This window comes from Ixodes scapularis, unplaced genomic scaffold, assembly GCF_016920785.2.
Source record: "Ixodes scapularis isolate PalLabHiFi unplaced genomic scaffold, ASM1692078v2 PGA_scaffold0__279_contigs__length_252992795, whole genome shotgun sequence".
Lineage (NCBI taxonomy): Eukaryota > Metazoa > Arthropoda > Arachnida > Ixodida > Ixodidae > Ixodes > Ixodes scapularis.
The window spans coordinates 29,795,099-29,810,697 of record NW_024609835.1 but is presented as its reverse complement, the minus strand read 5'-3'; the positions used below and the strand labels follow the sequence as shown (position 1 = coordinate 29,810,697).

Here is a 15,599-nt window from a genome sequence, read left to right as displayed (position 1 = left end):
CATTGTTTTGTTGAATTCTCACGCACTGTACTGCGTGCGGTATATCTATTTGAAAAAAAAATATATTTAACATAAGAGCAGTTAAACCGTGAGACAGACATCCGTCGTGGTGATCCATGCTTCCCAACGTCTGCCTAGAGTGGACGACGCATCCAGATGAGCGGTAATTTATTTTTAGGCCGTACGCTGGTAATACGATTCGATCTTTACCGAAGCACCGAACAGTAAAGCACCATTTTCCGCTAAAATGTTTTCTCACCGATACTATACGACAAAATAAACGCAGGAATCTACACCGTCTCGCACGTGAACTTGGATACCTTATACGGGGCGGCAAGGAGATTAGAAAGGTAGGCGTCAGCCGCGTAGCCTCCACAAGCCATGCTCCCTTGACGCACCGCCTCTTTCTCATTTTCCTCCTTAAACTCCTCACTTATCGGCGCAGCAAGTGACCGTCGCATGGTTGATGATTGCGGGTAGCAGGGGGCGTGGTGCTGGTGGGTTTCATTTATCAGTCATCACAGCTAGAAACTGTGGCCCGCGCCCAGCCGACCAACTCTAGGCCTGCTGCGCTTCGTTATGCCTTCTGTTTTCTACAGACCGTTACCATGCTGAAAGCGATAGTATTCAACGTGGAACGTCAGCGCTGTAACGAAGTCTGTTGGAGTGTTTTGGGTAATGTACCGTGCATCTGCGGGGAGTGTTCCTTTATATTCTGGCCACTAATTTCTGCTGTAGCCAAAGCAAGCATAAATTATATACACACATTATTGTGTGAATCTGTCGACCCGACAGATTGGACCAATACTTACGCATTTTTACGGCGATGATTTCCGCGCTCGCCTGCAAATTATAGCTGCGCTCTCGTCGCTCTCATATGTTATATCAGGCTACAATATGTTCGACTTTTTCTTTTCGTTGCGGCGGCTATGCAGGGACGTTTTATTGCGGTCGTGACAAATTGAACCAACTCAACTTGACTCGAGGTTGAGAGATGTTTTATTTACAATTAGAAGTGCACGGAGCACACCACGCTCCACTTCGATGCGGTCCGGCCACCGCTGCGACCAACGGACGAAATCCATTGTTTCCACAGTTCGGCGATCGTCGGAAATTTAAAAGAATTTTTGATCGATTCTTGTTATCGTAAAACTATGCGTGTGTAATACGTCAAGGGCTTACCAGTGAAAGGTAACCCCCGCTGAAGAAAACCTAGTTCGATTGCGGCAGTCGACCACGCTGCAAGCGCCCATCCCGTAGCCGGAGGAAATTAGCGCCCCGGACACCGTGGTCCCCGCGACGCCAGGCTTTCGTTTTCCCCGTTGTGGTGATTGCCCTGATCGTCCCGTGTACCAGCACCTGTGTGTCGTCTGCTCGTGACCCGCCTAAACATCGCTTGCACCTTTGCCTTTAACTGCATTATAATCTCAACCGCTTGCTTCCTTGCTTCATGCGTAGCATTCGATCTGATTAAACCTACCGGACGAGCGCAACCCAAGCCTGCAAGGAATCCTACGATCAGCCATCCATCTCGCACTTGACATGTCACGCGCACCAATTAGAAGAGAGATCTGCGGTCACTTTGGGCACAATATCGTTTAAACTTTTTATGACTAGGCTCCACATATACTGCGACTTGCCCCCTCCTAGTATTTATAACTCCGTGTAGGGCGGCCACGCTTCTATTTCCACTTTGATGATGATGATAGCGCGACACTAGCGCCACGTCTAGGTCAATATCGAGGCCAATAGAAGTCGATTAAAAAGAGCCGACGAGCCCACCGGTCCTCGTGGCTCAAATCGTCAACATATCGGCCATCAGTGACCCGAGTAAAAGTACGTATCTCACCGTCTGTTGACTTCAAACTTCTGCGGCCGCTCGATACCCATCGCCACGGCGAAATCGTTCAAAGTTAAACTACAAAAACTTTGTCTCTGTCATTGTGCTGTCTTATAATTTTATATACAAATCACCCCTCAGATAGCAAGTGATCATAATCTTAAATGTTTTCGAAGCAGAAGAACGCTCAAGCTTTTTTCCCGATTCTTAGTCAAGACAATTAAAGCCTGCACCCATGAGTTGCCGTAAGTACGTTCCCCGAAGCATGGTCTGCCCTCGGGCGCAGGTATGAAAGCGCCATCTACTGTCTCCCCACCGCCCTGGTGAACACTGAGGAAAAGATCGGAAATCTTTAAAATCCCTCAAAGTACTTTGCTCGCCATAACATCGACGACATTTCAGGATATTATATGGCCGAGTGATAATTCCCTCATAGACAAATATCAGGACTTTGTATTGTGTTTCGCAAGTAAGCGGAGGTGCTTACTTATGCGTAAACAAGATTTTTATTTTTAGTTTTGCCAGAGGGCATTTTTTAATAAATTGAGAAACCGAGAACGGAAAAAAACACTTTTAAATTCTTTCAGTTCTTTTTTTCTTGCTTCTTTGTTTTGCTTAAAATCACGATATCGACACTTGTAGGCATCATAGAAATGCTCTTTATTTGAAACATCAGCGCCAGCATTCATCCTAGCAAAAAGTAAAACCATACAACATATTGCCGTCACCTTGCGAAACCGGGTCTTGGTGAACAAGATTCGGTTCTCTGTGCTAAGCATCTGTTCAATGGTAACAGTAACGAGTGTAAATATGGCGGAGCTTCGCTAGCTCGCTTCACCGGTAAATTTTAGTATAGTCAGTGACAGCTTAAGAAAACATAGGGTGCATACACCCTATGTTTAAGGTGTACACAGCCTGCGTAAACATAGCGTGCATAGCGAGTCCTGTGCATCTTATTATTACTCCGCCGCCAATCAGATAGCGGCATTAGTCTATAAAACGCCGAAGGCCCAATCACAACGCAAGATGCGTAGACAAAATGGACCACGCTTTGCGTTTCCTAAGTGGACAGTGACTATAGTTACAAAAAAAAAGTAATCTGCTCTCATTTGCCCAGGTCTCCGAAAAGCTTCGATTTGCCGAGGGGTCCAGGAATGGGGATCACTGGCTTTTTTGTCGTGGGTGCCGCTTCCTGGGACTCGTCGTACACTGGTTCCTCCGTCGCGTCGGGGCTGATGTCGCTGTCTTCGATGAGGTTCCAAGTGTCCGGTTCTTCCTCCCAGACGGGCTCCTCTTCGGGTTCTTCGGTGGTGACCGGAACCGCGGGGTTGGGGTTCTGGGCCCCCGTTTCCGGTCCCTTCACGGGAGTCATGGGAGGCGCTTGGGTCGGCTGGCTCTTCTTCCTGTTCATGTAGTCCTTGGCAAAGTTAGGAGGCGAGAAGGTTTGCCACTTTTTGGGCTCCGATTCGTCGAGCCGGTATTCCTTGCATTTTTCGGTAACCAGCGGGATGTAGAACCTGCAACAGTATTTACATCTCTTTAAAGGGTCACGTGATTATCACCGACCGATATTGTGGCATTTCTAACGCAGTTTCGACTGGAGCGACGGCTGCCTCGATTAAGTCCAGGCCGCAGAACTTGGCAACCGTCTTTTAGCGTCTCCGTAATGCCAACAAGTTACGTTAAACAACGAGGTCGGTGAAAAATACTGCAGTTTTACGCCGGTTGCATAAGCAGCGGCACACAATTTGAATAGATGCATGCATCGCTTTTGCGGTGGCGCCCGAGCCGCCCATACGGATGAATATACTGCTGCGGAGCGAAGTACAGCAGAACCAGGCTCCTTCCGTAATCATCGGCGCTACAGTGCTATGTTTATAATTTATAGGCGATATGCTGCCTTTCCCAGTATCTATGCTATTAGACGCAATCGATTGGCGGATGCAGTGGCACGGTTAGTACACCGCTCATAGATGCGTTCATGGCACCATCCCAGTGCCAGACATGCGTGGTTCTGCGTATAACGCCATCTTTCATGGATTTGCGTCCCGAATCAAAATTGAACTTGGCCGATGCAGCAAAAGACATGCGCTTTTGCAGCACAGTCCGCTTCTGCAGCACGGCGTCATTGCGTGGAAATATAGTCAAAAACGGCCTTTTATTTCTGGCTTTTTGTTCCGGTGACTCGCACCTTTCGAGACCTTAAAATATTATTTTCACTAGTATAACTACAATCGCTTCGGGGTTTATTTTTGAGAGGAAATGTGTAGTCTGCGTTTGCCGTGCGAAGACCAAACTCCACAATAAAAAAAACAAGACTGGATGTAATACAAAATGAACACACAAGCACACACACACACGGCTTTAAAAAGTTTTCAATTATACAGGTTAAAACAAGGAGACGCCAGGCTCTTTAAATCGACCAGAAAATTCGGTTTCTTAACCTATCGCGCTACGACTTTGTGAGCGTTGCCCACAGATGGTACATTTTTTTTTTTGTTAAATTTGCAAAAAGCGAACTTACCTGAGGAAAAATTAAAGAAAGAAAAAGGCTTAGCTCCTATGGAAACGCAGCGACGCCACCGGTCTTCAAACAACACGGCGCCGTTTCGCAAGGGACACAAGAGATGGCGCAAGGGGTCGCGACGCCAACTGCCGCCAACGAACGTGCAGACGACGCGAGAGCCGAACCTTTTGCAGACAAGGAACTGCAGTTCCTTGCTGTTACCGCGCCTGTCTTTTTTGTTTCTCCGGCTGCCACCGCCTGCGGAACGCGCGCCGCTTTTGAGTCGAAAAGATCGTCTGCTAAAAAGGCCTGCTCTCGGCGCCGTATGCTCGCTCGTTGGCGGCGTTTGTTGCGCCATCTATTGTCTCCCGTGCGAAACGGCGCCGTGTTGTTTGCAGACCGGTGGCGTCGCTGCTCTTCCATAGGAGCTAAGCCTTTTCTTTCTTTACTTTTTCCTCAGGTAAGTTCGCTCTTCGCAAATTTTACAAAAAAGAAAAAAAAATGCACCATCTGTGGGCAGTGCTGCACTAAGTCGTAGCGCGATAGGTTAAGAAACCGAATTTTCCGGTCGATTTAAAGAGCCTGGCGTCTCGTTGTTTCACCCTGTCGAGTTAATTAACAAGCTCGCCGGCGTATTTTCCATTGCATCATTAAGAAGCCCGCTCTCACGTTTTTGCTGCACAGTTAACTGTATTTACATTCTTTTTGTTCGGAAAATACAGGGAGCTCATGTAGAAGCCAATATCTTGGGTCGTTGTACTAATAACGGCCATAATAAGAGCAGCCATTGAGATATAGGAAAGTTTCAATAAAACATGGAGACCAGGGATGCCACCAATTAACTCCGGAGTTATTTGCATAATAATCTGAGTCTTTTAAAACATATTTCTTCGAATTATGCACTTCGCTGAAAAAAGTAAATTTCTGAACTCTGTTCAGGACTGAAGAATGGCTCTCGTGCCTCTGCAGACACGATACTTACTGGTTATTGTTTACGCATTTCTTGGGATAGGCGTAGTCGAAGCACTTGGTGCGAAGAACATTAAAAAACAGTTTTCCGACAGCAGCAGATGGAAGGCTGCTGTCATTTAACAAGCAGTTGTAGAACTTGCGGTCGTCCTTGCAATTCGTCCTGGACGACAAAAAAAAAAAAGAACAACATCAGGGATTAGTGCATATTTTCTGATTTCTATTCAGATGGCAGTCGTAGTAAAGTTAGCGCATATTGAAAGAAGACAATTTTGACCGAGCCTAATGCTTGTGGGTGCCTGCAAAACTGCGCGTTGTGACCCTTGAGGCATTTCTGCTTCACTTAAGTCAAGGTCTAGATGAGGCTACTATCTCATGGATCCAATCAAGTAGTGTCAAAAGCGCAATGTCAGAAAGATCGGCTTCTATCTTAGCGTGCGTTAACAGCGGCTAAACCAACCAGGCGCTATAAATCCCGCCTCCACTCATAAACTAGCGTTTTTACTCTATCTGCTGCCTGTTTGTATACGTACTTTGCCCTTTAAAGCTCCCTGTAGACTTATGATGAAGGAGAGTACAGTGCTCATCAAACCTATACGGAATGTGCAAACTCTATCTTATCTCCTGGCAGCGCTATCCTGTCATTAGAAGAATAACAACTCCATCACATAGTGATCAATAAATGAGCCCGAGTAAAGGAGCTAGGCTGCTTGCTAACGGCAACAAATGCGGCTGAACCGGGTACAACTCAGCAATTTCGTCTGCCAGGCGACATACACTGTCAACCGCGCACGTCGCACTAGAGTGCATAGGTGACTGTCAAAATCGTCAGCTATTAAAAAGCTCCTTCAATAAAAAAAACATAAAGCGCCTTAGTGTTTGAGTTATCTAATCATTCACAGTTTCAACAGTCAAATGTGCACCTTCACGCTGGGAGGTGGTGGCAAGCGTAAATTGGCAACCAGGCATAATGCATACTTTTCGCGTAATGAGCGTCGTCTAGGGAGCTGTCTCTGAACTACAAAGGAAGGGCACTCCAACATTCCCCCACCCGTGAAAAGGCATTGGCCTCGTGCCGTTGTATTGGCTTTGATTGGTATTAAATGCAAAGCAATTTCTTTCTGGAGACTCCCCCCCCCCCCCCTCTCCCACGGGGAAATCCTGATCTGCAACAAGAAATGAATGCGAATGCACGTGATAGTAGTAAGTGGATAAGTTGAGAAAAAGGAACAAAACTCCGAAAGTCTCCCAAGGGCAATTGAACCCAGGACTTGAGATTCTGAGCCGGAGTCTTAACTGTTGCACAAACCGGAGGAATTGTGAAGCGGTAATTATTAAATTAAAAAAAAAAAAAAAAAGATTTCATTTACCAGCCGACACCGCGAAACGGGCGGGTGGCGCCAGCGGGCAGGTCCAACTTTCGCTCACATTACACGAGGGTTCGTACAGCCGAGCTGCAATCAAACGCAAGGAGTTTGCGTTGATGTTCGCCATTGTGCAAAGATTACGCAGCTTCCAACAGAGGGAACAAATTCAAAAAGGTCACAATACATAGTACGTTTGACAAATATCTGAAATACAATTCAGGAACTAACGAAGATATATGGAAAGAAAGGGAACTTCTCGGACCTGAGTGTTAGGGGTGACAAGTCTTGAGTAACGGCGTTTAACGCCAAAAAGGGGGAAAGCCTGAATATGCAAGACATTGCGATAGACCACGTAGAAAAAAGCAAACATCTGGAGGTACGACTCAATGAAAAAAGGAATTATTTATGGGTAGTTAGAAGGAAATATAATTAGGAAAGGGAAAATAGATTCATGCAATTATGAAACTCAAGGCCCTGTGGAATTGTAATTGACATGAAGTGGCAGGGTACGTGCAAAGGAGTGATGATGCTTGGACTATTTTTGGCTATAGGGCACTGTGCATAAAATCGTCGGTTCAATTGGGATTTTAAGTTCGACCTTCGGGCATAGATATATACAGATTGGCACTGGGAGCGTATAAGAAAAGTCCAAATGAGGCACAGAGGCTGGTCTAAGGGGGCACATACGCTGGTCGTTCTTTGGGATCAGAGAAGAAATATGCCAATCGAAATTTAAACAAATGTTAGCTGAAATTAAGGTAGGCACCAAAAGTACACGAGAAATTATACATTGAAGTATATAAACACACAATTAACAAATTATACCTCAAAGCTGTCATTTAAATACAGACAGACTAGTGATGAGGCTGAGGAGAATAGTTAAGTGAAAAATGATGTAAAAGAAGCAGACCGCAAAATGAGGGAAGGAAGAATGCGTGAGATATCAGTTGTACCAGTGGACAAGTCACAACAGAAAAATGACATTGGAAAAAAACAGGCGTTATATAATCTATCGGGAAGCTCTTTCCTGTTTGAGGCGAGAGCGGAAGTGTTACGAACAAAAACATTTAGGACTAAATTTAAAAAAAAAAAAAAAATAGGGATCTATTTTCCGGGTGCCATGCTGACTGTGAGCAGCTAGAACATGTGGTTTTGAAGCGCACGTTGGTTCGACATGCCTTTTCTCAAATATAACTAACCTTGCGGGTGCGCTTGGGTTTGCTGGCGTGGATGGAACAACGGGAAAAGAAAAAAGTTGCCATCACAAACGAAGGCATGAAAATTGTTGGTGAACGTTTAGAGAAGCGCGGTGGAGTAGGTGGTTTAACGATATAAAAAAAAATGTATAACGAGGTTTAAAGCGGAGTGGTGTAAATGTTTCTAGGCCAGGTGGCGCAAGCTACCGACCGATATAAAGGGTGTATCCAATACCGTCTATCTATCCATCTCTTCTACTTTTGAAGGTATTCACTCGCTGAAAGTGTTTTAGTCGTCCTTGCACTGCCTCACGCAAAGAAGGAACGACTTGAGCAGGGCATCGCTGAACAGAAGTGTCGTCTCACTGAAGCTCAGCATGTTCGGCATGCCAAGGAGACGCCGGAAAAGAGTGGATAGCGTCTAGCTGGGGACAAAAAAAGCGAGGTGGGTTTGCTGTACCACGACCACGGGCTGAGCCAGGGAACGACGTTTGTCTCAATTTAATCAGCGGAATATGACCTTCGTACATTTCGACAGCAAAGCACCAGAGAAACAACCCCGTCTTGTGTGCTTTATACTACCTATATTAGAAAACAAATAATCAAACTATACGAAATACGCACAAAAATAGGCACTGAAAATACTGGTTGTGCGGGACGATGCCCACCGAAACAGCGAAAGTTGGAAGCAAGGCGAAAGAAGGGGTTGTACGCCTGCAGGAGCTTATCGGAAAAAAGGTTGCTTGCTTCGGTGTCCACGGTTCTGCCGTGATTTCAAACTTGAGCTGGCTGTTTAATCGAACATACGCCATGGAGCAGTTCTTCACCCGCTGCCAGGATAGCGCTTCCATAAAATAAGACACCGTTCACGTGTTCAGATTGGTGATCTTTCTGCAGCACGATGATTGAAAGTGCATAAGGCTTTGATTAAGTATGACTCTCCTACATTCGGTGTGACCGCTTTAGGGCTCCAACCGTATATCCAAGCTAGACTACGCAAGAATCTGCGCCGGTGGAAACGAATAAAAACTAAACGTTTGCCCCCCGGTGTTTCTTACATTGTGTAGAGGTTTGTGTTGGTGATGCCGTGCTTGGACTTCAGTGCCTCGATGCTCTCTCCCGAGTGGTCGTGTTCTCGGCAGCACATGTCCGTCGCCTTGTTCACTCCCAGGTCGTCGTAGTTCTTGGCCACGTCTCCGGCTCCGCACCACTTGGTACCTGCAATCGATTACGAAGGTCATCAGCCGAATCTGGGGTATCTGACAAAACCATCTTTTAACGCGCTAACTTATGGGGCTAACCAACCTCAGGAACCACGTAAGCACAGAACCTGTAGGTCCGTCAGTCCGTAATCGCTAAACGATCTGGAAGAAAAAACGGCACTCGGTGCCAGGGATCGAACTCCAGTCACCGGCGTGGGAATCCGAGTGCGGTGCTGACTAAGGTACGGACCCAGCACGCAGGAACGGGAGGAGTAGACGCAGGATGTGCGAGAAAGCGTGGGGAACCGAGAGAAGAAGAAAGGGAAAGACAGAGAGGAGCGGATTCAGCTGGTGTAGAAATAGCGCGCGGAACAAGGAGGAGTCGAAATTGAGGACAGTGCGCTTCCCTGTGTTGGTGACCCAAAAATCTCCCGCACAGGCTTTGTATCCGGGTGGCGCCAACGACAAGCGCTAGCTGCATCACGAAAAGACAGTTGTGTGACGTAATCTGTTTCCTTACAAAAGCCTGCCTTAGGTACCGCCTCAACTAAGAGCACCACCAACCCCAGCACTGAAAGGCTCGGGGTCATCCTGCTTCTTGCCTTAGGCACCTCCCGAACTAGGAGCAAAACCCACCCTATAAAGCTGCCACATTTAAAGAAACACTAACACCCCCCCAAAAAAAAATTTTTTTTTCCATTTTTTGCCAGCCGATTTGTTATGGTGTCAGAAACTGGCCAATTAATATTTTCCCACAGAGTTACATATATTTTTAATAAAGCAAAAAAAACGCAACTGCTCGAAATCGAAACCAAAACCTCCGCACGGCGGTCGGAGAGGAGAGAGAAAAATGGCGGAAGTCACGTAGCTACACCCAACCGTGCGCATTTGTTTTTTTTTCTTTTTCGCGTGCAGCAGACGAAATGCGTTTCGGGAACCGTTTGCCGTGCGATTCCTTTGCAGTTTTGTTTGTTCCGCTCTCTGTTCTGTACTTCAAGATGAATTGTTTTGTACATTGAAGATGGAGATGGGAGTAGTGAGTGCCCGTGGTGAATTCTCATGATCGGCTCCAAATGAATACCCTCAAGATGTTGCGTGAACATTTCCTGCATCTGAAAGTGGCATTGTGCGGCAGAGGCTGCACAAGTTTCCGAAAGATAAACGGGATCAGGACCAATGGCTGGCTGCAATTCCTGTAGAACAGTTACGGGCACCTCGGAAAGCGGACGCTATTCGAATCGTATGCTGCTTGCATTTTGTGGAAAGTGACTACATTGAGTACGCCGGTGTCAAAAAGGGAATCCCATACCATGTAGTTCCGTGACGTATTGTCCAAAAATTTTTTTTTTCAGTGCTAATTCTAATAAAAGATATGTAACTGATCCCGGGCCCCTTCTCGCAGTGGGCCAGGGATTGAACCCGGGACCGCTGCGTGTGAAGCAGACGTCTTTTCCATTGAGCTACAGGGGGAACTGCTCGTGGTAATACAGCTGGTCTACTGTACGTCTGTACGTCGGAAAGTTTGCTGTCGATTCCCCTCCAGCAGAGGTACTCCCCGCTCAAAGTCAGGCATTGCCACTCATTGGCGACATTCGCAACTAGTAAAGAAATGGTACGCGTGCATATTTAACTCGAAGTACGCACTTCGTGCTTGACGTTTGCGCGATCGATGTCTTCAGCCACGAGAAGGGGCGGCGGCTCGGCGACGTTTTCTTGTAATCGGCTTGGTGGTCGGGCGTGTCGTACGGGACAAATACCAATTCTTTTGATCGGTCAAAAATTTCTCTTTCGAAAAAAGACAGAATTCACCGGTACCACGAACGACAGTTCTGAAGTAGAGGTCCCACGCCCGTCATCCGCTGCCATCCGCGACTTCCACGATACGCGAAACGACGCCATGGTGAGAATTACGCAGTGAGCGCACATAATGCTTCCGGTTGTCTGTGTAACTTTTTTGTGTTCAATCAACGTATTTGCAGCTTTTTGGAAGCAACAAAAAAATGGTCTTCATATTATTTTTATATTTTTAATATCGACTGTGTGCCTTCAATGACCCACGACTTTGATTAAATTTGGTGGTCGTGTCTAAACCTTAAAAAACGGCCCGTGACCACAGAAAAGAAAGTGAGCGCGACTCAAACCGGCCAGTTTTTGAACGGTGGTTTTCGGGAAGAATGAAACCGAATTTCGAGCCGCAAATTCTGTTCTGAGTAGCTGGGCTCTCACATGTCACGTACAACTAAAAACCTCGGCGAGCATAAATACCCTGTCAGTGTCCCTTTAAAAACGTTTGACTGCATGCCCTCACATGCAGCAACTTTCCTTGTTTTACAAAAAGACGACTTCACCATTGGAGTAACTCTGTTGCGTGTCAGTGGGCGCCTGATGACTCCGCGTAGACGAGAAATTGAGCCTGTGCAGTGCAAATGCTAGCCTGAAATATTTAATGTGCATCACGCAGTAGTGATACACAAACGTATGCCGGTACGATGATCTCCAACGTTGACGGTTGAAAAAATCACCAGACTTAGAGGCTAATCAAATACAATAAAGGTGCACTAGCACTTTATGGGCTTGTTAACGACCGGTACTTTGAAAGGCATCCGCGCTTACTAAGTTATTCAACTGATACGGAGATACTACTGATACTACTGAAAAAAATTTAGGCGCATCACTTATTTCCTACTCTTATTCAGCGCGGCACAACGCAATTGGTCGCATTTGCTATGACGTCAAAACACTCGCTCCGTGCGCCTTGCTACGGTACGACCGACAGAGTCACGAGGAATCGACGTCCGTGTGGGGTTTCTTTATAAAGCCATCGCTTTAAAAGCGCCGAGGAGACGCTCCGTCGGGTTCATCCCGTGTGCAGGGGCAGCGCACCCACCGGGGAATATGAAGAGGCTCTTGAAGATGTCGCCGATGAATTCAAAGAAGGATTTTAGGCCTCCCTTTTTGGCATTGGGGTCCCTGTTGTGACACAGGTCCAGGAAATACTGCATCTCTTCTGGCGTCACTTTCGTGAGGAGGCTTTCGGGAATCACCGCCAGAGCACTCTCGATGAGAACCCTGGAAAGAAATGGTCGTGTAACTCAGAAGGGTTTGGATTTGGGCAAGTTGGTTGAACATATTTAGGGGTTAATAGCGCTTAAAACGACGGACGAGTTGGAGAGACACACATCACAAAGCGCTACTTGCAACTGGTTCAATGTTGGAAAAACACACGTACCGCGAAACCAACAAGACACACATCCGATTCAGCTCCAACCGCCGCTTATCACATTTCGTACTCTTACACCGTGCATGATCGTAAAAACGATAACTCCGATTCAAACAGGGCTATCGATGGGGCACTTACACATGTACCTTCGTCACACTCGGAAATAAAAAAACTCTTCCGTTATCTCCCTTGTCTTTCTATTTTGTGCTAGAATACAACATAGAAAGACAAGGGAGATAACGGAAGCGGTTTTTATTTCCGAGTGTGACGAAGGTACATGTGTAAGTGCCCCATCGATGACCCTGTTTGAATCGGAGTTATCGTTTTTACGATCATGCACAGTGCACGAGTACGAAATGTGATAAGCGGCGGTTGGAACTGAATCGGATGTGTGTCTTGTTGGTTTCACGGTACGTTTGTTTTTCCAACATTAAACCAGTTGCAAGTAGCGCTCTGTGGTATGTGTCTCTTCTACTCGTCCGTCGCTTTCAGCGCTTTTAACCCCTAAACATCGTGTACCTCAAACAACGAAAGCAGACAGTGCCTTCACAATTATCCACTGCGTGAGCGAATGAATCTAACTCAATTTAAGTCGATGGAAAAAAATCAAAATTCATTTTGTATAGTATGGTACGAAGCCATTGTTTACCATTTGTGGGCCCTAAACTCGTCAAACAGAAAGTTGGAGACGAACGTTCGCGGAGCGAGCCGATTGAACGTCGGCGAATAAAGCGCGAAGTCAACGTCGGGGAAAGCCAATCGGCGCGGTCCGCCAACTTCGGCCCCAACTTTGTATTTTACGAGTTTAAAGGCCCCTAAGTGCCGATCCTGTTTTCCGTTTCACTTTAAGTACGACCGCAGCCGACGCTACGATCCGATTAAGCCAATCACGCAGCGCCAAAATGTGTCGTCACGGCGCTCGATGTCTTCATAGATTAACCTATTACCGACTGAACCAATTACACACACAAAAAAAGCGTAGGATCAAGGCGAATTCACTGTGCTCGTTTGGATTATGGTGAAGTCAGAAAGACGCCGAACTCTGACTGGCTCTGATTGAAGAATAGTGGGCCGACCTCAAAGCAAGCTGCCTTCAGGTCTACCCACTATCCTTCATTCAGAACTAATTCGAGCTCGGCGTCCTGTCGTGACCACAACCTCCGCACAAGAAGCATTTGAACTTGCACTCCGCATACGTAGTGCGTTTGTGTTGTTCAAATATCGAAGGAAGAACTGGAATTTTCAAAAAGTAGTTTTATTATGAATAAATATAGAGTTAACTAGTTTTGAACACAAGGTGAGAAATCCTCCGCCTATTAGACCAAATAAGAGAACGAAAGCATCATTGTAAAAATATTTGTTCCCTCCACCTTCCTCTATTTGCTTAATGGACAACCTGCAGAATCGTGTTCTGCCGGTTAGAAAACCGGTTCCCAGTTTTCTTCTTTCCATTCCCCCTCGCGTTTTCTCCACTCCTCTCCCCGCAGGAGCGGGTATTTGAGCTACTCACGGCACGAAGGAAGCTCTCCTTCTTTCTCATATAGAAAGGAGAAATGGAGCGAGAGTTTCTCCCTTTCTGGTTGTTCGTTGGCCTTTAGAGGGGAACTCACGTGCTTCTTGTAGAAGCTTGTTTTTGGTGGCACAATGTTTTTTTTTTTCTTTTAGTAAATAAAAAATACCAGTTCTCGAGTGCTAGATGGGAATACGTTTAAATACACTTACAGCATTAGAAAATCACGGGCACTAGTTTCTCTCGGGTCCAAACATCGGTACCCGCCATCTCCATAAAATTACACCTCTGAAAATTGTCAATAGCGTGGAGATTCCTAACATTAAGGGTCTATGCACAGCTGCGTTTGAGAGCACTTGATTGCGTTTTACTGCGTTTCGGCTGCGAGAAACTAGGATATTTCAGCTTCTTATATCGCTTGCCAAGTTATATATTCTTCGAACTGGATTCCCCGCTTTATACGAAGCACTGATGCGCCGGTGACTGGCTTTCCTTTCTCGACGCAACGCAGTCAAACGCACTCACACGCTCTCAAACACCACTGTGCGCACGGGCCTTTACTATTAGTGTTCTTTTTAGGCACGTCGTTCTTTATAATTTGACCAAAAACGTCAAATAGTTTGGTGTAGAAAACGTATTAAAGGAATAATTGTATAAAAACATCGTGCTACGTCACCCCTGGTGTCTGCTTTAAGGCGCAGAGAGAGGGGCATGTCACGATCTCTGATAAGATTTTAATAACGAAATCGGCCGTCCATCAGTATACTTTCGGGGTTTTTTAGGATGTTTAGAGCGCGCAGGATTGAGTTATCACCATAAATAGACAATCTCGGAATCCACCTGAGTGCCTCTTTAATGAGTTGTCCCAAATTGCTGGCATTATAGTCTGCGCAACTCCCGCCGAGCAGATATACTACGCACTGACGCGGCATTGGGTACAATACTTACTTGTCACCGAGGAGGTTGCAGTCGAGCACAGTGTCGTTGGCGTCCTGAAACACTTCGGCCAGCTTGTGACCGCCCAGGGGGACATCCGTGACGATTCGGTGGCGAACGCCGGGGATGGCACTGTAAATAATTATAAAGATCAAGTAGAAAGAAGCGTATTTTGGAGATGGGAAATTCCTGCGCAACCGTCTGATATGTGCGTTTTTTTTTTTGTCTTTTAATTTTAAGTATTTTATTTACCCCATGCTTGTTACTACAAATTAGAATTATTTTCCAGAGCCTCCTTTTTTATGTTTTGTTCAAGTTAACAAGTATTTCTTGCCAGAGCATTCTGTTTGATATCTGCCAACCCCCCCCCCCCCCCTCTCTCCCCCTCCTTTCATGCCTCATGTAAACAAAGTCGCATAGAATGTTCTTGGGGGCAATAAGCTTAAACATTACTCTGAGCACAGCGGACGTCAGCGTAGTAAAGGATAACGTGTCTTTTTTAGTCAGGCGAAAGATGAGAGCTCACGCCGCCGCAATATTTTCACCCAACTTGACCTCAACAAAAACCAATTTCAATCTGAAGTAGAAAAACCTATTACTTGAACCTTTGTCTTAGTGGCAACTAAACTGTATAATTAAAATACAAGTGACGTATTTTTAATGGATTGTCCAGTTCAAGGTTTCAAATGAGGCTGGCACGGTGTTTCATAAATGTACATTAGAGATAGACATACACTTTACTTGTATTCCCCTCCTTCTGTTCGAATGTTTCTGCTGTCCTCCTATGCTGTATCCTCTCAGAAAAAGATTCCTGCATACTACTCGTAATGGCGTAAAACAATCTTTGATTTTC

At 46.0% G+C, this 15,599-nt stretch overlaps 1 protein-coding gene across 2 annotated transcripts in view; it reads right to left on the bottom strand.

The window, feature by feature from the left end:
* Nucleotides 1–2,481: 2,481 nt before the first annotated feature.
* The window catches only part of LOC8040959, a 32,980-nt gene continuing 19,862 nt past the window's right edge, over nucleotides 2,482–15,599 (bottom strand). For both annotated transcript variants that reach the window (XM_029983677.4, XM_029983690.4), the window contains exons 3-7: nucleotides 14,759–14,878; nucleotides 11,968–12,149; nucleotides 8,937–9,096; nucleotides 5,329–5,478; nucleotides 2,482–3,357 (exon numbers count right to left, since the gene is read on the bottom strand). In XM_029983677.4, coding sequence (XP_029839537.2) covers nucleotides 2,946–3,357; nucleotides 5,329–5,478; nucleotides 8,937–9,096; nucleotides 11,968–12,149; nucleotides 14,759–14,878 — 1,024 coding nt within the window. In that variant the 3' untranslated portion in view covers nucleotides 2,482–2,945. The remainder of the gene's footprint in view (nucleotides 3,358–5,328; nucleotides 5,479–8,936; nucleotides 9,097–11,967; nucleotides 12,150–14,758; nucleotides 14,879–15,599) is intronic.